The 22,779-nt window shown below is 39.0% G+C and overlaps 1 protein-coding gene across 9 annotated transcripts in view; it reads right to left on the bottom strand.

The window, feature by feature from the left end:
* HEATR5B (HEAT repeat containing 5B) overlaps positions 1-22,779 on the bottom strand; it is a 119,503-nt gene that overhangs the window by 5,431 nt on the left and 91,293 nt on the right. For 6 of the 9 annotated variants that reach the window (XM_051842984.3, XM_089327750.1, XM_002709922.6 and 3 more), the window contains 8 exons: positions 20,805-21,042; positions 17,972-18,226; positions 16,230-16,357; positions 11,304-11,448; positions 9,683-9,949; positions 7,227-7,451; positions 1,630-1,781; positions 210-423 (listed from right to left, as the gene is read on the bottom strand). In XM_051842984.3, coding sequence (XP_051698944.3) covers positions 210-423; positions 1,630-1,781; positions 7,227-7,451; positions 9,683-9,949; positions 11,304-11,448; positions 16,230-16,357; positions 17,972-18,226; positions 20,805-21,042 — 1,624 coding nt within the window. The remainder of the gene's footprint in view (positions 1-209; positions 424-1,629; positions 1,782-7,226; positions 7,452-9,682; positions 9,950-11,303; positions 11,449-16,229; positions 16,358-17,971; positions 18,227-20,804; positions 21,043-22,779) is intronic. The other 3 variants (XR_016230478.1, XR_016230479.1, XR_016230480.1) reach the window with 1 other exon arrangement.

The raw sequence follows: 22,779 nt of genomic DNA, 5'->3' as shown, positions 1-22,779 counted from the left end.
AGTAATTCACTTACTTCGTGCTCATAAAAAAATAAATATAAATCAACTCATACATTATGTTAGTAACATAAGCAAGTACATTATGTTTTCAGATATTAAGTGCTCTTTAGTAATGTTTATGTTATAAAAGCCTGTGTCTAATATCAAAAAGATATGTAATACAGATCTTCATTTTTGGACTTAGTGGCCTTTTATAAGAAAATACTTACTGTTCTGTTCTTCACCAAGAGCAACCAATGTTTCAAGAACTTTTATTCCTTCTTGAACAGCTAAAAGTTCTGTGTTACTGGCTGGTCTGTTTCTTTCAACAGCTTTCAGCTTTTCCACCACTATTGGAGCTAATGAATGGATATAGGGAGTAGAAAGGGCACGATTGGAATGTTGGAAGACGGAGAGGAGCAGCTGGTAACATTTGGCTTGAACCTGTATAAGAAGATCATTTTATCAATTAACATGTGATAGTTCTTACTTACTCTAAATCACATTGCATCTTAATAGACATTGAAAAGAAGTGATACAGCAGGATGAAAATAGAATGCCATTTTTGCCTTAAAGAAATGTAGAAAAATAGAACTTTCAATAAGCTAAGTAAATAAAATTGTAAAGAAACTAATAAGAAAAACACTTTGGGTAAATTACCAAATCACCACACTTACATAATTTATATATTTCTACAATGTGGAAGAAAACAGGAACCAGGAATTTCAATTTCTGTTTTAAATTTTTCTTTTAATGTATAATTGTCCCTCCCAAAATTAGGCTTCAAAAAGTTAGTGAAAAAAATAGAATAAAAAGAGAATGTACATGTCTCCCGAACTTTCCGAGTCCCCCTTGTATTTAGGAAGGAAGGCTAATTATTTGAATGATCTGAAATAAAACTACAAAAGTACACTGCTTAGATACTTTGAACCCATTTGATTTGATTTCCTGGAAATGACTGCTTGTACCAACTTAGTCTAGAAAGAAAAGTATATCTGGTTATTAGAGAAAGACTTCATAACAATTTTTTTAAAGGAAGGAAGGTCCATCAATATATGGAACAAATGACAGATTAAAAATTGCTTCAGTGCTTTGGTAGAATACAAGTTGCCAAACCTTGCTGGACATCAGATATATCCAGGAAATAGTATAGAAATAGACATCCTTGAGGCACAAATCTGGAGACTGATTCAGGAAAATAGTGGTAGAGTTCAGAAATATTTATAAACTGCTTTTCTTACTCTTGTACAGAAGGTCTAAGAATCATCAGTTTAGACACTGACACTGTGAAGCAACAAAACTTATTTTCTAGACAAACTAGTTTCCAAGAGGTACATTAAAACACAAACTAATATATCTATTAATGCCCTTGATGTCACTTAAATAAACACTGGAAAACATAATCACAGACTCATGTAAAGTCTTTAGCAATGTGACCTCAGGCTAATTAAATACTCGAGTGCTGGAGAATTTCTGCATATGTGAATAAACATACTGTCTCTCCTAGTGTTTAACCTCATGGACCTTTTCCAGCTTTTCCATTTAAAAGCCATACCACAAATACTTGAGCTTTCATTACATCACGTATTTTAATGAATTAATCTGAAATTTTCTTAATAAAATAGAATATCTGTGTTAAGTATAACTTACCCATGGGTCACATGAATTTAATGCATTTTTAAATCTGTTCATACAGCCATTCTGTAATGACTGGACTCCTATTATTTCACTACTAGCAGACCACAGGAAGAGTGCAATGGCTGTTAGCATGCTTACTTCATCAGGTGGAGGCATTGAATCTTCTGAAAAGGAAAAATGAAAGCAGTGTGTTGTTTCTAAAGCATTTTGGAATTTTAATCTTGAAAAACAACTCTCTCTCTTCAACGTTTATAGCAATGTGTGTACAATCTAATACAGTTCACAAATAACTGTATGAAGAGAAACAGGGAATGTTTTACCAGAAGTCCTCCTTAGTATTCTAAAAGATACAATATTACTGGAAAAAAAATTCCAGGAAAAAATCCTAATAAGAACAATAATATGGAAAAAAATTAAAATATAAAAGATCACATGGAAACATAACATTACAATAAAAGTCATTTAACTTCTGTGGAGTGCAGGTGGATCAAAAATTTTCATTCTCCTTGCAACAAAGGTAAATTATTATAAGATATTCTAAGTAACTTAAAAATCCAAGGTAGACTTTCTTAGTGATATCTTTCCATTTAATAAATATGAAAAACTATAAATCTCACACAATCATTAAAGAAAAAAATTTTGTACAATATCTTGAAGACAGTGTTCTAACAATTTTAAAGAATTTATTGGGGCCAGCAACACCAGCATCGCATATGAGCATGGGTTCAAGCCCGGGTCTGCTCTACTTCTCATCTAGCTCCTTGCTAATGTGCCTGGAAAACAGTGGAAGATGGCCCAAGCACTTGGGCTCCTGCCATCCATATGGAAGACCTGGATAGAATTCCAGGCTCCTGGCTCAGTCCTGCCTATTGCAGTGATTTAGGGAGAAAACCAGCAAATGGAAGATCTCTCTCTCTCTATGCTTCTCTCTAACTTTGCCTTCAAATAAAAAAATTTTTAAAAAAGCAAAAACTAAACTCTACTTTTTAAATAAATAAATAAATCTCTAAAACAAACAGGAAAAATAACATTGCTATTACAATAATTTATTCAAGAATGGATACAGCATTAACTTAAAAGAAATACAGTATGTAATTAGGAATACAGGAAATATGGACATTTATTCTAAAGAACAATACTATCAAACATATAAGAGCCCCAAAGTATTTTGTGATTCTCATTGCTTCAACAATTAAACTTATCAGCATTTTATGTAATAGTTTGGGTTAATCTGACAACTCTAGACACCCAATAATAATCAATACTTTATTAGGATTATGAACATGGTTGATATATTAAGTTTTCCTAAAATAAAAAGTTCTAAGAAACAGTCTAGAAGTCCATTAACATAAAGAAAAAAAGTTAAGGAAATAAAGAGATGTAAAATCTGACGGATTTAAGTAATTTATAATAACCTGAGTCATAAATGCAAAACATCTGACAACTACATAGTGGAAATACTACTCTAGGTAGAACGAGAACAATCTCTTATTCCGAGTTTGTGATATCTCAAGCAATCTTCAGTCAGAAAATTATCATATCATTTTAAAATTGTGATTTTAAGATGAAGCACCTAAATATGATTCGCTACTACAAGGAACTAAGAGTTTTTGGAGAAGTAACTAATTCTAGAATAAGGCCAGTGCCGCGGCTCAATAGGCTAATCCTCCGCCTTGCGGCGCCGGCACACCAGGTTCTAGTCCCGGTCGGGGCGCCGGATTCTGTCCCGGTTGCCCCTCTTCCAGGCCAGCTCTCTGCTGTGGCCCGGGAGTGCAGTGGAGGATGGCCCAAGTGCTTGGGCCCTGCACCCCATGGGAGACCAGGATAAGTACCTGGCTCCTGCCATCAGATCAGCGCAGTGTGCCGGCCACAGCGCACTGGCCGTGGCGGCCGTTGGAGGGTGAACCAACGACAAAGGAAGACCTTTCTCTCTGTCTCTCTCTCTCTCACTATCCACTCTGCCTGTCAAAAAATAAAAAAAAAAAAATAATAATTCTAGAATAAAAACAGAGAAAACACAAGATGTTTGCTATTAATGAGGACATATTGAAATAATAGTAATGGACCAACTTAAGTAAAAAAACCATCATCAGTCTCTACTGCTGATAGTAAATATTACAACAGTAAAGGGAAAGTGAAAAGAAGGCTTCTCCTTTTAGTAGAATGCTAGCTAATAAGTTTAAAAGGAATAAATTACAGATTAGAAAATTAATAATTTGAAGCTATCATAGTAATACATAATTCAGGCAAAATGGATGCTAGAAATACTATGTAAAAGTTGGCTGGGGAATAGACAGCTGAGATACTCTCAGATTATCTCCCCACACATAACTTATTAATCATAAAAGGAAGAAATGGCAACTTTATATGGAAAAACATGGTAAAAACCATCTTAAAAAAGTAATTAAAATTAAGGTTCCCATTAATTGGACAAAGCAACATTATATGTCTCCTTACATAATGCACTGGGAAAGAATGTAACTTTTACAGTGTTCTGGTCAAAAATGCATAAGCTGAATCTAATCTAAGGTGAAGAACATTCTATAAAATATATGGCCTGTACTCTTAAAAAAAAAAAAACACCGATGTCATGAAAGATAAAGGCTGAGAAACTGTCCCAGATTAAAGGAGACCAAATGGGTTGGCATTTATCCTACTAGTTAAGAGGCTGATGTCTCCTATCAGAGCGCCTTCATTCAATGTCTGGCTCTGGCTCCTAAGTTAAACTTTCTGCTAAAGCAAATCTTGGGAGACAGTTGTGAGGGCTTAAGCAATTGGGTTCCTGCCACCCATATGGAAAAAATGGATTGGGTTCCTGGCTCCCAGATTCTAGTCAGCCCAATCTCAGCTGTTGTGAGCATTTAGGGTGTGGACCAGCAGATAGCCATGCTCTTTCTCTCTCTTCTGCTCAAATAAATTAAGAATTTGAAGGGCCCAGCACTGTGGCACAGCAGGTAAGCCCCAGCCTGCAGCGCCGGCATCCCATATGGGTGCTGGTTCGAATCCCAGCTGCTCTTCTTCTGATTTAGCTCTCTGCTATGGTTTGGGAATGCAGTGGAAGATGGCCCAAGTCCTTGGGCCCCTGCACCCACATGGGAGACCTAGAATAAGCTCCTGGCTCCTGGCTTTGGATCAGCTCAGCTCTGGCTGTTGCAGTCATTTGGGGAGTGAACCAGCGGAATGGAAGACCTCTCTCTCTCTCTGGCTCTACTTCTCTCCGTCTTTCAAATAAATAAAATAATTCTTTAAAAAAATTTAAAAAAGAATTTTAAATAAATAATCTTCATTGTCAAAAAAGGACACTAAAGCAACAAAATGACTAAAGAAAAAAATGTTCTATGAAGTTCATTAGGACAACTGGAGAAACTTGCATATGAACAATAAAAGCACTGTATCCAAGCTAAATTGCATAAATTTGATAATTCTGTGGTTATGTAAAAGAATGTCATGTTCTTAGGATATCCATGAAGTATTTAAGAGTAAAGAGTCGGTCGGCGCCGCGGCTCACTAGGCTAATCCTCCGCCTAGCGGCGCCGGCACACCGGGTTCTAGTCCCGGTTTGGGCGCCGGATTCTGTCCCGGTTGCCCCTCTTCCAGGCCAGCTCTCTGCTGTGGCCAGGGAGTGCAGTGGAGGATGGCCCAGGTGCTTGGGCCCTGCACCCCATGGGAGACCAGGAAAAGCACCTGGCTCCTGGCTCCTGCCATCGGATCAGCGCGGTGCGCCGGCTGCAGCGCGCCGGCCGTGGCGGCCATTGGAGGGTGAACCAACGGCAAAGGAAGACCTTTCTCTCTGTTTCTCTCTCTCTCACTGTCCACTCTGCCTGTCAAAAAAAAAAAAAAGAGTAAAGAGTCATGAAGACTTCAATATATTCTCAAAGAGATCAGGAAAATTAATAATGATAAGATTAGCAATAATGAGAGCCAGATTATTGTTGTCTGTTTTTAGTTCTTTTCTATTTTTTTTTTTACAACAGACAGCAAACAGGAGAAAAAGCCAAACACCGAAGAAACATGTGTTAAGTATTTCCCCTAATAATAAACATGAAAAATGCTTAAATTCACCAGGAAAATGAGCACTGCAAATTATAGTATCATGGGGCCAGCGCCGTGGCACAGCGGGTTAAAGCCTTGGACTGTAGCACCGGCATCCCATATGGGCACCAATTTGAATTCCGGCTGCTCCATTTCTGATCCAGCTCCCTGATAATGCACTTGGGAAAGCAGCGAAAAATGGCCCAACTCCTTGGGCTCCTGCATCCACGTGGGAGACCCAGAAGAAGCTCCTAATTCCTGGCTTCGGATTGATTCTGTTCCAGCCATTGCAGCTATCTGGGGAGTGAATCAGTGGATGGAAGACTTCTGTCTACCTCTCTCTATAACTTTGTCCTTCAAATAAATAAAATAAATCTTTTAAAAAGAGCTTAATTTTTTAAAAAAATAGTATGATAGCAAAATTTAAAAGTCTGACAATATCAGGTATTACTGAGGATGTGTGGAAATAGAGATTATCATATGCTGTCGATGGAGTATAAATTCACATAGCTATGTTGGAAAGCCATTTGGCAATGTTTGATAAAATAAAAATTGAAAACACCTTCATATTCACTTCTAGGTGTATGTCCTAGAAAATGTCTCATAGCAAGTGTACATGATGAATTTACAAAACAGCTCTCTGCAGCTGGCACTGTGGTGTAGTGGGTTAAGCCATCACTTGCAACGCCAGCATTCCATAAGTGTGCCAGTTCAAGTCCTTGCTGTTCTACTTCCAATCCAGCTTCCTGATAATGTGTCTGAGAAAGCAGCAGAAGATGGCCCAAGTAGTTGGGTCTCTGCCACATATGTGGGAGATCCAGATGAAGCTCCTGGCTCCTAGCTTCAGTCTGGCCCAGCCATTGTGGCCATTTGGGGAGTGAACCAGAGGAAGGAATGGAATCTCTCTCTACCTCTGTCTTTCAAATAAATAAATACACCTTAAAAAAAAAAGAATGCTCTCTGAAGCAATGTTTCTAATTGGATAAATGATAAATAGCAAAAATATCCATTAATAGGACAATGAATAATTGTTGACAATACATGTGCTAGAAAACTATATGAGTTAAAAGAAAGCCTTATATATGTCCATATTAATAAATCTAAATACTATATATTGCTCCTAGTTACTTATTACACTCTCTATATAATGCATAAACATATTAAAATATATGTGTACTTATTAACATAGGTGATAACTATTAATAGTGTCTAGATATTTAGATATTCCTAGAAAGAAATATATCAATACCCAGATTGTGGTTCCAGTTGGTGAAACGTGAGGCTAGGGACAAGTACTTCACTTTACTCTCTTTTCTTTATCTTTTATTGAAACAACTTGAAGTAAACATAAATATATCAGAGCTTGTCAATTCTGGGTCTTTTTATTTGTACCTAAATTCTAAGAAAAGTGCGTTTAGTTAACAATGTAGAAAGGGATATTAAAGTTCATATCTGAGAGACGTGACTAAAACATTTAAGATGATTCAGTGTAACATAGCTATTTTCTGACAAGCTTATTCAAATAATTAGCCAATAGATATCCTAAAAGATTAAATTTTACAACTCCATTAGATTACCTGGTTGAGAATATTCCAGGATGCATGCAAGAGTGCTACGAATCAGAGCTGTCCATTGTTTTTGGGTTTCCTCAGTCTTGGCCAATGAAAGTGTCACAATACTTTTAATTCCCTGAAGAGCTGCACTGACTGGTGGAGGAACCTGATTATCTGCAGACTTTATCGCTGTGTCTTTCAATATTCTTGCAATTAAAAACAGAACTGTGGGCAGGATTGTCATACATCCTGAAACAAAAACAAATCAGATTACCTCGTAACTATTGCAGTTCCAATATTGTAATTTTTTCCATTGTTTATATTTTGTGGCTTAGTATTACTTTTCCTTGTTTTCATATAAAATTTACTGCATTACTACTACTATAATTCAGTGTTTGAAAAGGAAAATATGAAAGATTCATGTTATATTGCCAGTGCTGTGGCACAGTAGGCTGGGCCTCCACCTGTGGCGCTGGCAACCCATGTGGGTGCCAGTTTGTGTCCCAGTTGCTCCTTTTCCCATTCAGCTCTCTGTCTGTGGCCTGGGAAAGCAGTGGAGGATGGCCTAAGTGCCTGGGTCCCTGCACCTGTATGGTGGACCCAGAAGAAGCTTCTGGCTCCTGACTTCAGATCAGCTCAGCTCTGGCCACTGCAGTCATTAAGGGAGTGAACCAGCAGACAGAAGAGCTCTCTCTCTCTCTGTAACTCTACCTCTAAAATAGATAGATAAAATCTTTAAAAACAAACAAGAAAGAAAGAGTCATACTATTTTAAAGAAGACACAGTTAATATTTTCTTTTTACACCAGCCTTGTTTGTATTACCTCCATTATTTCATTTATTTAATACTGCATGCCCTTAATAAAGAAAATCAGAAAGGAAGATAGAAAAATAGAAGCAGCCACTGCAATATACTTTAAGAATCATCTGATTAACTTGAGGGCTTTTACAGCAATTCTAAAACATGCAATCAACCCTCAGTGACTAAAGTCAGACTAGTAAGCCAGGTAAATGAAAAGACTACTGGGGGGGGGGGGAATAAAAGGCCCCCAGCGGCAATATTGTCATTCCATGTGGGTGCCAGTTCATGTCCCAGCTGCTCCACTTCTAATTCAGCTCCCAGTTAATATGCCTGGGAAAGCAGTAGAGGATGGGTTAAGTCCTTGGTCCTCTGTACTCATGTGGGAGATCCAGATGTAGCTCCTGGTTTCAGCCTGGCCCAGCCCCAGCCATGGCAGCCATTTCGGAATTGAACCAGAGGATAGATTTCTTTTTCTTTTTTTTTTTTAAGATTTATTTATTTATTTAAAATTCAGAGTTACACAGTGAGAGAAATTTTTGGCAGAGAGAGAGAGGTCTTCCATCCGCTGGTTCACTCCCCAATTGGCCACAATAACTGGAGCTGTGCCGATCTGAAGCCAGGAGCCAGGTGCTTCTTCCGGGTCTCCCACACGGGTGCAGGGGCCCAAGGACTTGGGCCATCTTTCACTGCTTTCCCAGGCCATAGCAGAGAGCTGGATCGGAAGTGGAGCAGCCAGGACTCGAATCAGCGCCCATATGGGATGCCAGCCCTGCAGGTGGTGGCTTTATCTGCTACGCCACAGCACTGGCCCCAGGATGGAAGATTTCTTTCTCTCCCTCCCTTTCTCTCTGTACTAGGCCTTTCAAATAAATAAAATAAATCTTTAGAAAAAAAGACTTTTGGGGTAGCCAAAGAAGAAATGAAAGGACCCTAAAATTCGTAGCTGAAAAAACTTTTACGGGTCAGCATTATGTATCTCTCCTTTTCTCTGTGTAATTCTGTCAAACAAATAAATCTAAAAACCCACCTTTTAGGTTATCAAAATCAATGAGAGAATCCCTTCCCTAATCTCAGATGCAGTCATTGTAGCCTCTGCCTGCAAAACTTTAATAATGAAAAATTTATAATTTTCCCATACATAGGGTACCTCTAAGAGTTAGAAGGGTATTCATTGTGTTGAGCTGAAATTTGCCTATATAATAATTGATGCTGATTTTACCTTCCAGGTAAGATATGAGAAAAGAGTATTTTTCCTTACAATAACTTTTCAGCCCCTGCAGAGAGCTATTATCTTTAAGAATTACACATAATTTTCTTAGTTACTCATAAGAATCGGCTGTCACTCTGCTTTGACATTCAGTTTTTCAGTGATGCTCAAGAGTGGCACAAGATTAGGAATAAAGAGGTTGGTAATTCCACTTTACAGCCACCTGCTGACAGTCAATGTCTTTCTCCAATCTGCAGTTCTCTTTTGTTTGAAACTTATCTGAAAAGAGGACTTCAGATTCCTGATTTTTCTGAATCTTTACTCTTTATAGGCTCCTAAAGGTAAACAAACCCTTAAGGAAGACCAACTTCTCATTTCACACTTGAGATTGAAGAGAAAAATAAATCACAACCATGCTTAAAATCACAGGCAAGCTTATCTTTGTCTACTGTAATATTTCTAAATACTGTACCAGCAGGTGAACAAAGGGATGGTAAATCAGAGAGTATGGTAACTGTGGCTGCAACCAAACGAGCGCTTTCTTCCGAGAGTCGCGTTTTAACGGCTACGTGACTGGGAGAGTCCGACATCTTGGTACTGAGGTGTGGCATATGACGTACTAAAATGAACATCAACAGCTCCATAGTTGCAAACACAAGAGATTTTCCAGGAACAAGACCACCGCTGTCACCTCCTTCTCCTAATATAGCACAGGACTCTTTTTCCATATCATCTTCATCTTAGATAAGAGAGAATTTGGTGAAATTCCCAGCAAAAAAATAAATAGCACACACTATGTAAAACAACACAATAAAGTATATTTAATAAATTATTTCAAAATTATTTACAAGTAAATGTCTAACTGATGCCACATATTTTTATTAGTATAATTATCTGTCTTACTAGAATTTTGTACTGACTACTCCTTAAAAATAATTTATTTTTTATTTGGAAAATCATCATTAGGTAAACATTTAATAATAGGAAAAACATATATGCTAGGTTGAATCATATGAAATTGGCATGTTTGAAGATGGAAAACAGTTGATTTGGTACTCTGGCAATTTCATTTGGTACATTCTAACAAAAGCAAAATCAATTTCCAATCATCTCAGTGTAGGAAATAACTTCAAAAGTTCATGGAAAATGCCTATTATGAAACAACCATGTATATATTTCAAAACATCTTAGTACCAAAATAAACATCATTTAATTCCATTTGTCCATAAATGTTTTGAAGTCTCCTCATATGATTTTATTTTTCATTATTAAAAACTTAATGTCATTACTATTGAAAAAAGTAGAGTGTAGCCAAGACACTCTGGCAAAAAAAAAAAAAAAAAAAGGCCTAAATGAAAGATCTCTGCGAGCAAGATCTCAGTGGAAAGAACGGGCCATCAAAGAAGGGGGTACCTTTCTCTGAAGGGAGGAGAGAACCTCCACTTTGACTATGACCTTGTCTAAATAAGATCAGAGTTGGCGAACTCAAAATGCTTCCATAGCCTTGGCAACTCATGACAAGAGCCTAGGGTGAATCCTGACTCCCTAAACAAGAGTGTCAATTGTCAAATCAACAACGGGAGTCACTGCGCACTTACTCCCCATGTAGGATCTCTGTCCTTAGTGTGTTGTTCAATGTGAATTAATGCTATAACTAGTACTCAAACAGTACTTTACACTTTGTGTTTCAGTGTGGGTGCAAACTGTTGAAATCTTTACTTAATATATACTAAATTGATCTTCTTCTGTATATAAAGAGAATTGAAAATGAATCTTGATGTGAATGGAATGGGAGAGGGAGCAGGAGATGGGAGGGTTGCAGGTAGGAGGGAAGTTATGGGGGGGAAAGGCCACTGTAATCCAAAAGTTGTACTTTGGAAATTTATATTTATTAAATAAAAGTTAAAAAAAAAAGATAAGCTGACAAACCCATTTAGAAGCCAACATTTACTAAAAAAAAAAATTCTTTACATGGCTGAAAACCATTTCATTGTGCAAATAAATCACATTTGTTCATCCAAAAAAACAAAAAAAAGAAAAAATTAGAGTGCAAATAAGATTTATTTTAAGTTAGTGTAATTTCCAATGCTTACTTAGAGTGTTTCTTTTTTCTTGCAAATAATCCTGGGCAGCTCTTACTATTTGTTGTACAACTCCAGTAACCAAGAGCTGAACAGATGATGGATTCCAGGTCAACAGGAGGCGGTGCAGAACACTCAGCAACTCCACACCAATCAGCTATCATACAGTAACACAAATATAATTAATTTTCAGTTCAAAGGATAAACACACATGTAAAAATAAAGAAATATGGTGGTGGGGCCCTCATCGTGGCACAGCAGGTAAAGCTGCTGCTGCCTGAGATGCAGGCATCCCATATGGGCACTGGTTCAAGTACCAGCTGCTCCACTTGAGATCCAGCTCCGGCCACTGTGGCCATTTGGGGAGTGAACCAGTGGATGGAAAAATTGTCTTTCTGTCTCTTCTTCTCCTGTGTAATTCTGACTTTCAAATAAATAAATAAATCTTTAAAAAAGAAAAAAAAAACAGAAATTTGGTGGTAAAAACTAATACATGGGACTATCTAACAAGAATATTATGACAATCTTGAGAAATGATCATATTTTATTCCAAGAGATTTTCAAGCAAAACCAACTATTACTTATTTAAATAAGTTTTATATTCAAATATGATCATTCTCCTATTGGAAGGAAACACTTGGGCTAAACAGTACTGTTAGAATTTTGTGCCACTAAAATTTATAATTTCCAAATGAAGAATTTCTGTTAAGTCCCTCTACCATTCACCTTAGTACCTATCACAAACTCTTACCACAGACTTCAAACCTCTAAGTCACAATCTTCCACATTAAAATCCACCCAATGAATCTGCCTCAGATTTCAAAGAGGGGAAAAAACTTAACTGCAGTCAAAGCCAGCTTTACCTCTTACCTTAAGTAAGTGTCCAGCCTCAGCTAAGGCTGATTAATCTTTCTGCAGGTACTCCCTATCCCATCCTATTTGGCTTTCCAGGGATTCTTCAAGATCCTGAATCTTATCTTATCACGTCTATTAGGCTACTCTCCTTAGTATAAGGAGAAAAAGTCAGACTTTCTTATTTAATGTCCACACACCCTGCCAAGCTCTCTGAATCGTCATGCCCTCTTCCACCAGTCTTGCTCGCCGCTATCCTTCCTAAGATGCTCTTACTTCCTCCACTCTCTCATCCTAGCTTTATTTCCTAAAATGCGGCTCCCACCTACCTAGGAAAATCCTCTGCAGGAGGTAACTTACAGTATCTGCTGGACGCTTTCCTTATTTTCTGCCTTGCTTCTTTTGATATTATTGTCCTACTTCAACCCGTAACTGCTATTAATCTCTAAGGTTCCATTCTTGACTCTCTTTTTCCTTTGTTTGGTTCTCCGAGGCTAGTTCATTTGTAATTCTTAAGGAACTATGAAAAGAGCCTTATAAATAGCCTCCCTTCTCATCTCATTCAAACCAATCTTTCTACAAGGTTAACAGAATGACCCGTTGAAATACAGAGCTAATTAGGCCATTCCTCTATTTAAACATTTTAATGATCTCCATCATTTAAAGAACAGACTTCGAATTTCTTTACGTGGCATGAAGAAATCTTTACCCTCAGCCCCACTTCATCTCTAGATGCTCCATTCACATCAGCCATGGTAAATGACTGCAGCTCCCTTGAACTTATCATGTTCTCTCATCCTCCAAGCTAGTCTTGGTATTGAGTGCTCCTTCTGGGAGGTAAATGTGGGCCTTCTGTTCTGCTTCAACACTGCCTCTGCAAGATTTGATTCTTCCGAGAAGCCATCCTTTATGTCCCCATCATAACGTTGGTGTCCCTACTCTCCAATCTCATTGTGTTCTGACCACACAGCACTTCTCATTCTTTACTTATCTCCTAATCCAGGTACTGTAACACTGTTTCTGGCTTCTATAGTTTCAGATTGTGTCACAGGCAGACAGACACACAGCAAATGCAGTTGGGTGAATGAATGAATACAATACCAGTCAGTGCACTCTGACAATGCCAAAATCAGGGCATTCAAAAAAATCTATTTTTTTCTATTTTAAAGCAATATTTGAATAAATATTACTAAATCAAAAAAGCAGCTAGCCATATGGATCAAAACCAAAATAACTGATTTTAAATATACTAGGCCATTTTCTTTCACAGCTTAATAAAGGCTTATTTATTTGAAAACAATCTGGAAGATTCTTGAAGTAAAATATGAGTTTCTAGCTAAAATATAAGCTTCAGGCTACAAGGCTGCAGTACAAAAAGAGTTAACCAGTGAGTGATTCTTATATTAAGAATACATTTTTGTTTATAAAAAAACTTGATATTTTTAAAAATTATTTCTTTTTTTATTTTCATTTTATTGAGAGGCCGAGAAAGAGAGAGAGGGATATCTTCCATCCAATTGATTCACTCCCCAAATACCCAAAACAGCCAGCTCTGTGCCAGGCCAGGGACAAGAAGGGCTGGAATTAAATCCAGGTCTCTCACATGATGGCAAGTACTTGAGTCATCCCTGTTGCCTCTCAGAGTGTGCAATAGCAGAGTCAGGAATCCAACTCAGGTACTCTGAAATGAAATGTGGGTGTACCGGGTGGCATCTAACTACTACAACAAACACCTGTTCCTGTGTTGGTTTTGGTTAACATAAGGTGCAAAACTAATTTTGATGCACTAAAATGATATTAACTTTGCATTTTATCTGCTTGTGTTTTATTTATGGAAAATTTACGGAAAATTACCCCAACTGATACCATGCGATAGCAGCCACATCTAAAGAGATGGCTGGGGTCAGCACTGCGGCGAATCAGGTAAAGCTGCCGCCTGCAGTGCCGGCATCCCATATGGTTCAAGTCCCGGCTGCTCTACTTCCCATCCAGGTCTCTGCTATAGCCTGGGAAAGCAGTAGAAGATGGCCCAAGTCCTTGGCCCCTGCACTCACATGGGAGACCCGGAAGAAGCTCCTGGCTCCTGGCTTCGGATCGGTGCTGCTCTGGCCATTGCAGCCATCTGGGGAGTGAATCAAGCAGAGGGAAGACCTCTCGCTATGCCTCTGCCTCTCTGTAACTCTGCTTTAAATCAATCTTTAAAAAAATAAAATAAAATAAAGAGATGGTTCTGGGGCCAGCACTGTGGCACAGTGGGTTAAACAGCTGCCTGTGATGCTGGCATCCCATATGGGTGCTGGTTCAAAACCCGGCTATTCCACTTCCAAATCAGTTCCCCACTAATGTGCCAGGAAAGCGGTGGAAGATGGCCCAAGAATCTGGGACCTTGCTACCCATATGGAAAACCTGGATGGAGTTCCAGCCTCCTGGCTTTGGCCTGGCACGCCCTGGCAGTTATGGTTATTTATGGAGTGAATCAGTGGATTGAAGATTCCTTCTCTCTTTCTTTCTCTCTAACTTTGCCTTCAAATAAATAAAAAGCTAAATCTTTAAAAAAAAAAAAAAAGAGAGAGAGATGGTTCTTACTTTGAAAATTTAAAAATTCCTAATTAAAAAATAACAAATGTAGAAGTAGCTTTGTTCTGTAATACAAATAAAATCAACTAAATATTCCATAATGAAATTAGAAAAAGTAATTCATAAAACCTTACTTGAGTGTTTGAGACAATGTAAAAAAACATTCATTAAATGTGAGATGAAATTTTACCAAACTTTGGGCTGGCATTGCGGCACAGAGCGTTAAGTGATGCCAGCATCTCATGTAAATGTTGGTTTGAGCACTGGCTGCTCCACTTCTGATCCAGCTGTCTACTAATGTGCCTGGAAAAGCAGTAGAAGATGGCCAAGTGTTTGGGCTCCTGCACCCGCGTGGGAGACCAAGATGGAGTTCCAGACTCCAGGCTCCAAGCCTCTGCCACTGTGGCCATTATGGCAGTGAATCAGCAGATAGAAGATCTCTCTTTCTCTCTTGCTATCTCTCATTCTCTATGTAACTCTTTCAAATAAAATAAATAATTAAAACAAAAATGCTGTCAAATCATTTGGGCCCACATTGTTGCAGCAGGTTAAGCAGCCTTTGTGATGCCAGCATTCTGTATCAGAGCACCAGTTTGAGTCACAGCTGCTCTGCTTCTGGCCAGCAACTGGGAAAGCAGGTTAATGATGACCCAAGTACTTGGGTCCCTACCATTCATGCGGGAGACCAGGATTTAGTTCCTGGCTCCTGACTTCGGCCCGGCCCAGACCTGGCTATTGCGGCCATTTGAGGAAGGAACCAATGAATGGAAGATTTTTCTCTCTCTTTTGCTCTACTCTCTCTGTCTCTCTTCCTGTTTGTTGCTCTTTCAAATAAATAAATATCTTTTTAAAACTTTATCAAACATTTAAAATTGGCATAATTTATTTAATGGCCTTGTAAGCTACTTTAGCTTTTATCAGTAGATCACTAACTGGAACTAAAGATACCCCCTAAGTTTTACATGACTGTCAACGAACAAAATCAAAGGTATAATGACATTCTCTAGTTGTGTCTGATCTTCCAAGGTTCAGCAGAACCACAATCTTGAATAATTATAGAGTATACTGTCATTAATAAATTAAAATATTACAGCATATCATGTATAAAATAATATACATATAGGAACTGGCACCGCCTGTAGTGCTGGCATCCCACTGGTTCAAGTCCCAGCTGCTCCACTTCAATCCAGCTCTCTGCTGGTGGCCTGCGAAAGCAGCAGCAGATGGCTCCAGTCCTTGGGCTCCTGCACCCACATGGGAGACCCGGAAGAAGCTCCTAGCTTCGGTTTGGCCCAGCTTTGGCCATTGAAGTCATTTGGGGAGTGAATCAGCAGATGGAAGACCTCTCTCTCTGCCTCTCTGTAACTATGCCTTTCAAAATACATTAATAAATCTTTATGATAAAAAAATATAAAATAATAAAATTATTTCACATAGGAACTGATATTAAGGTAAATATGATTAAAACAAAACATACAATTAGTTATCTACTACAGAAATATACTGTACCTGATCTTCCGCAATATGGATTCGGGCATAAGGAGAATCTAGCAAAGTATGCAAGGCTTGTAGACATGCTGTAACATGCTCAACAGGCTCTTCAGGTCTAGGGGAACAAAGAAACTGTATACTCACACCTAAAATGTACAAAATAAAAACATGGGGTTTTCAATACAAAATATTCTATGCTGCTTTGACTCACTTCTCTGATTTTTTTACAGATTACTTTAACATAGATTTATTAATGCACTAGAGTTCAAAATGTTTTCCCACCTAAGCAGCCAAACTCAGCATAAAGTTGTAGCTGTGCAATTGGATTAACATTCAAATTAGGTTGTGAGAAGGAAGGCATTCTCACGCTATCAGGCTGATATGAAGATATTCAGTATTTTATTTCTAGGACTTTAAAAATAATATATTAAGAATAAATTGATGAACACTACAAAAATTCATTAAATGGTTACAAAACAAGTTTGTATACACAGTTTTCTACACAGCAAGGTATAGAGCCAAAATGGGTATGAAGGGAGAAACAGCTCTTAATTTTAACAAGGGTAGCATCATTGCTCTGAAAATTTTCATACTTTATAAGATCTACAGATGAATTCTATAATTATGACTTATCATGTGTATTCCTTCTAACCCTCAGAAAACACAAAATCTCTATAGCTTCATTAGAATGGACAAATCCTTAGATGTTAAATGAACACCTACTTTTTAAAAAAATATTTTAATTATTTATTTGAGATAGAGTTACAGAAAGAGGTGGATAGAGACAGAAAGGTCTTCCATCTGCTGGTTCACATGCCAAATGGCTGAAACCACTGGAGCTGAGCCAATCCAAAGCCAGGAGCTAGGACCTTTTTCCAGGTCTACCATATGGGGATGAAGGGGCCCAAGTACTTGAGCCTTCTTGTACTGCCTTCCCAAGCCATAAGCAGAGAGCTGGATAGAAAGAGGAGCAGCCAGGACACGAACCAGCACCTATATGCTGGTGCCACAGGCGGAGGCTTAACCTACTGCACCACAGTGCCAGCCCCTAAAAGAACATCTGTTAATGTACGAAGGCTTACATATGGTTTGTTCCACAAGAGTTTGTGTGTGGGAGGCTTGGTTCTCAGTGTGGCAGACGGGAGGTGGTGAGACCATCGGGGTTGCAGCTTAGTGGAAGTCTGCAACACTGATCCCTTCCCCTGGCTCTGGCTCCCTGTCTCACCAGATGATCTCTCCCTTTCACACGTGCTCCTGCCTTGGTAGAGCTATCCACCATGAGGTGCTGTGGCCCAGGGGTCCTCAGCAGAACCAGCACCATGCTGTTTTGCCTCTCAGTCTCCAAAACTGTGAGTTAAATAAACCTCATTTCTTTATAAGTACCCAGCCTCAGGTACATAGTAACAAAAGACAAGACTAATACAAAAGCAATTATAAACTAGGATGCATTTAGATTTCTTTGTGGCACAATCTATTAAGTGCCAAGTAAAAAGAAAACCTGCTGTTAAATAAAAAATATATTAAAATTTTTCCTTGAATATCATTCAGTATTGCTCTGTTAGTAAATAAACAGCTAAAATTTTCAGAGTAATTTCTTAATAATTTAATTTAGATAATATTGTTAATAGTTTATAAAATGAACTGTCATTTTACTATTTCTTCTCTGAGTTATGCTAAACCAGACTTTGCTATAACATTAAAATGAAAGATGAATTTTCAGAAGTGAGACATCTTGAAACACACGAACATGACACACCCACCTAAAATCAGATGCATTCTGTCCTTGTTGATTTCTGGCAAAGATTTAGCACAAGCCGTTGTTCCTGATGCCTGGTTTAAACTGGCAGATGTAGAACGTTTTTGCAATCCAGATATTGTTGCTGCTTCTGTGGACTCTGAACATGTAAACCCTGTGCTATTTAACCAAAGTGCTACCGCATGGAGAATTGGGGCCCAGGAATTCCTATAGTGAAGTCTGGCTGTATCAATAGTCTCAGGAGTGTAAAATGCTCCACCTATGAAATGACCAATCAATTAAAAACATTAGTTTTCATTATAAATATTCACTCACTTAAGAAGAATTAACAAAAACGTCTGTTACATACAAAATGAACAATCTGGCCATAAAGCTGCTCCTCTTTACAAGGCCACTAACACTAACCACTTCCCGGCAGCAGCCTTTCTCGTCCTTACTAATGCTATGTTTCCAGCCTTCTGCTGCTGCTGCGAGATTTCCTTACCCTTTCCTACCCTTTGTCACCAGTGACTCCTAAAGCCCCTATCATCTCCTTCTCTTTCTACATTTTCTTTTTTCTCTTCTGCATCTCCTCCCCCTCCCGTTTGACCAATATACAGGACTTTCATATCTCTTCTTGCTGTCATGATGGTTGAAAGAAGGGGAAAAAAATGGGGCACTCTATTATCATTATCATTAATATATGGGAAGACGAGTGGATTTTTTGAGTAGGATGTGATAATACCTTTACTAAATATGAAAAACATTAATGATTCCTACATTGATTTTAATAGGAAAACTAACTAGAGTATAAACAATTTGCATAAGACTTTAGGAACACAATTCATGGGCAGACTAGGGACATGCATACAATGACTACAACAGCTGTAAACTTCATCATGGTTGTTATGGTTTGGAAGTGTCTCCCAAAGGTTCATGCAGTAGAAGTCTGGTTCTCAGTGTGGCACTGTCAACATGGTAGAACCTTTAAAAGGTGGGGCTTAGTGGAAAGAATTAGGTCATGAGGGGCCGACACAGTGGCGCAGCCAAGTGCTTGGGCCCCTGCACCCACATGGGAGACCTGGAAGAAGCTCCTGGCTCCTGGCTTTGGATCAGCCCAGCTCTGGCCATTGTGGCCATTTGGGGAGTGAACCAGTGAATGGCAGACTTCTCTCTCTGTCTCTCCCTTTCACTGTCTGAAACTCTACCTGTTAAATAAATAAATAAAAATCTTAAAAAAACAAAAAGAAAAACTAGGTCATGAGGATTCCAACCCGATAAATGAATTAATGCTATCTCTTAGGAGTGGACCAAGTTTCATGGAACTGAGTTAGTTCTCCTGAGAACTGGTTGTTACGAAGTGAATTAGACTTTCTTGGCTCGCTCTCTTGCATCCTATCTCATCTCTGATAATCTCTATTACACAAGATTGTGCCATGTGATACTATCAGCCACGAGGTCTTCACTAGAAGTCAGTGCTAGTTCCATGCTCCTGGGCCTCCAAAACTACGTGACAAAATACACCTCTTTCTTTTTTTTTTTTGACAGGCAGAGTGGACAGTGAGAGAGAGAGACAGAGAGAAAGGTCTTCCTTTTGCCGTTGGTTCACACTCCAATGGCCGCTGCGGCCGGCGCACCGCGCTGATCCGAAGGCAGGAGCCAGGTGCTTGTCCTGGTCTCCCATGCGGGTGCAGGGCCCAAGTACTTGGGCCATCCTCCACTGCACTCCCTGGCCGCAGCAGAGAGCTGGTCTGGAAGAGGGGCAACCGGGACAGAATCCGGCGCCCCGACCGGGACTAGAACCCGGTGTGCCGGCGCCGCTAGGCGGAGGATTAGCCTAGTGAGCCGCGGCGCCGGCCTACACCTCTTTCATTTAATACCCAGCCTCAGGTATTTTGTTATAGCAACACAAAACAGACCAAGACAATGCTTATGAATAATGACTTGTTATCCTGTCATTTTAAGCATCCTAGGTTATACAGCTATTACTATAACAGTGTAAACATTTTTGCTTTAGCTAACAAAAAAGTTTTATGCTATATGATCATGAATCCAAAATCCAACATGGAAAACATGCTCTAATCTCATGTTGAAGTCCACAGAAATTTAGGATATTATATATATATATATATATGTATTTAATATTTATTTATTTGAAAGGCAGAGATACAGCGAGGAGGAGAGAGAGATCTTTTCTCTGCTGGTTCACTCCCCAAATGGCCACAACAGCCGGGACTGGGCCAGCCCAAAATCAGCAGCCAGGAGCTTCTTCTGGGTCTCCCACATGGGTGCAGGGGCCCAACCACTTGAGCAATTTTCCACTGCTTTCCCAGGCTCATTAGCAGGGAGTTGGATCAGAAGTGGAGCAGCTGGGACTTGAACTGGTGCCCATATGGGATTCTGACACTCTAAACGGAAGCTTAACCTTCTATGAGTTGACTCCATAAGATGTTATATTATTACTACTGCTGTTAGTCTCCACTAAGTCCATTTTGTTTAATTGCCACTTTGGACTCCATAAAACAAAACCAGCGTTGTGGTGTAGTGAATTAAGCCAGCGCCTGTGATGCCAGCACCTATGAGTGCCCGTTCAAGTCCCTGCTACTCCATTTCTGATCCAGTTCCCTGCTAATGTGCCTGGGAAAGCAACAGAAGATAAGCCAAGTACCCAGGCCTCTGCCATCCATGTGGGCAAAGCTCTTAGCTTTTGGCTTCGGAGCAGGCCCAGTCCCGGTCATTGTGGCCTTTTGGGGGAGTGCCCCAGAGGATGAAAGAGCTCTCTCATTCTACCTTTCAAATAAATAAATAAATCTTTAAATAAATAAGTAAAAAAGTAAAACTCTGAGTATACTACTTACCATCTGGGGGGAGCTGACTAGCAAATTCAGCTGGCAAAGTTAAAAGTGCATAGTCTTTCAATGCTGCCAACCACAGGCGGCTCAGTGTTGGCAGTTCAGGTTGTACCAGTGTTATTAAACTATCTGGTGGGAGTTCATCTATCGTCCCATAGTCATCCTCATCATCATCAGTATTTTTAATTGTTCTTTTTGGTTTGGACTCGGCTTCCTTTTTAATATTCATAGCAACCACATATACCTAATGAGATATTTGGGAAGTGAAAATAACAAGACATTACATTAGATAGAAAATTAGACATTTTAATTCTTTATAATCAAACAACTGAATCATCAAAGGTAACTGAGTGGAGATGTTAGAAAACATACAATTTAATGATTTGCTGATAACTACAAGAGAGTATTTTCACTTGCTTTGGAGGCTACACTCTTTTTTAATCAATCTGACTTGTGACTATTCCTCTCACAGCATATTCCTTGAGTAAAACTTATCGGAGACTTTGCTGGCTTCCCTCATTCTGCTTCACAAAGCCCCTCTTTTGATTTTTATTTTTGCCACAGGGTATAACTTCCTGTTTACTGCCCTCACTTTTCTGGACTTACTAGACACAATCAGACAGCATTCAAAGAAAAAAAAAAGGTTGAGATGAGAGGAGGGAGGTGGCCAGAGAAAGGATTTCTATAAATATCATTCCAAACCCCTTCTTACAAAGCCCTTAAATGATATTTGGCAATCTAGTGTTTACAACAGAGAGATGAGCCAAGAATACAATTTTTGAGTCACACACATGATCTCTATCTTTTCCTCTCTAGTTTGTGAACCAAAAAGACTTTCCTAAAACACGATTTTAAACATTCTTCTTTACTGAGTTATATTTGTTCGTTTTCCTCTGTTTTTGTATACACATTTAGGCTTTGGCAACTTGCATGTACAAAGTTGAAATACATACTAATGTAAAAACTAAATAAAAAAAGAAATAAAATTGGGGCCGGCACTGTGGCCGGGTTAAAGCCCCAGCCTGCAGCGCTGGCATCCCATATGGGCACCAGTTTGAGTCCCGGCTGCTCCTCTTCCAATCCAGCTCTCTGCTATGGCCTGGGAAAGCAGTAGAAGATGGCCCAAGTCCTTGGGCCCCTGCACCCGCGGAGGAGACCCAGAAGAAGCTCCTGGCTCCTGGCTTTGGATCAGCTCAGCTCTGGCCATTGCGGTCATTTGGGGAGTGAACCAACAGAATAGAAGACCCCTCTCTCTCTGGTGCTACCTCTCTCTGTAACTCTCTTTCAAATAAATAAAATAATAAGAAAGAAAAGAAAAGAAAAGAAAAGAAAAGAAAAGAAAAGAAAAGAAAAGAAAAGAAAAGAAAAGAAAAGAAAAGAAAAGAAAAAAGAAAAGAAAAGAAAAGAAAAGAAAAGAAAAGAAAAGAAAGAAAGAAAAGAAAGAAAGAAAGAAAGAAAAAGAAAGAAAAGAAAAGAAAAGAAAAGAAAAGAAAAGAAAAGAAAAGAAAAGAAAAGAAAGAAAATCAACAAAGATAAAAATCTTGAGAAACTGCTTTCCCTGCACAGTGTTGTTCCCATTGCATCTTCAGAGGAAGCTACGCATCTGTACAGGTACACTGTAGACTTCCTGACGGGAGCGACCCCGTCTTCCCTCTACCCCTACACTGAGCACACAGCACAGAGAAAGTATACTGTAAGTGACTATATTCTAAAGTAGGGACTATGGTTCTGAAGTTATAAATATGCCACATACATATTTTCTAGTGGTAATAAGCTTGTATTGGACCAGCGCTGTGGCATAGTGTGTAAAGCATCAGTATTCCATTTGGGTACTGGTTCAAGTCCCAGCTGCTCCTGTTCTGATCCAGCTCTCTACTATGGCTTGGGAAAGCAGACAATGACCCAAGTCTCTAGTCTAATCTAGTCACTGCATGCGAGATCGGGAAGAAGCTCCTGGCTCCTGGCTTCAGATCAGCCCAGC

The sequence above is a fragment of the Oryctolagus cuniculus genome, chromosome 2, assembly GCF_051225735.1.
Source record: "Oryctolagus cuniculus isolate XC-2025 breed Fujian yellow rabbit chromosome 2, ASM5122573v1, whole genome shotgun sequence".
Taxonomy (NCBI): domain Eukaryota; kingdom Metazoa; phylum Chordata; class Mammalia; order Lagomorpha; family Leporidae; genus Oryctolagus; species Oryctolagus cuniculus.
The sequence above is the reverse complement of the archived record's forward strand: the minus strand, read 5'-3'. Positions and strand labels throughout refer to the sequence as shown.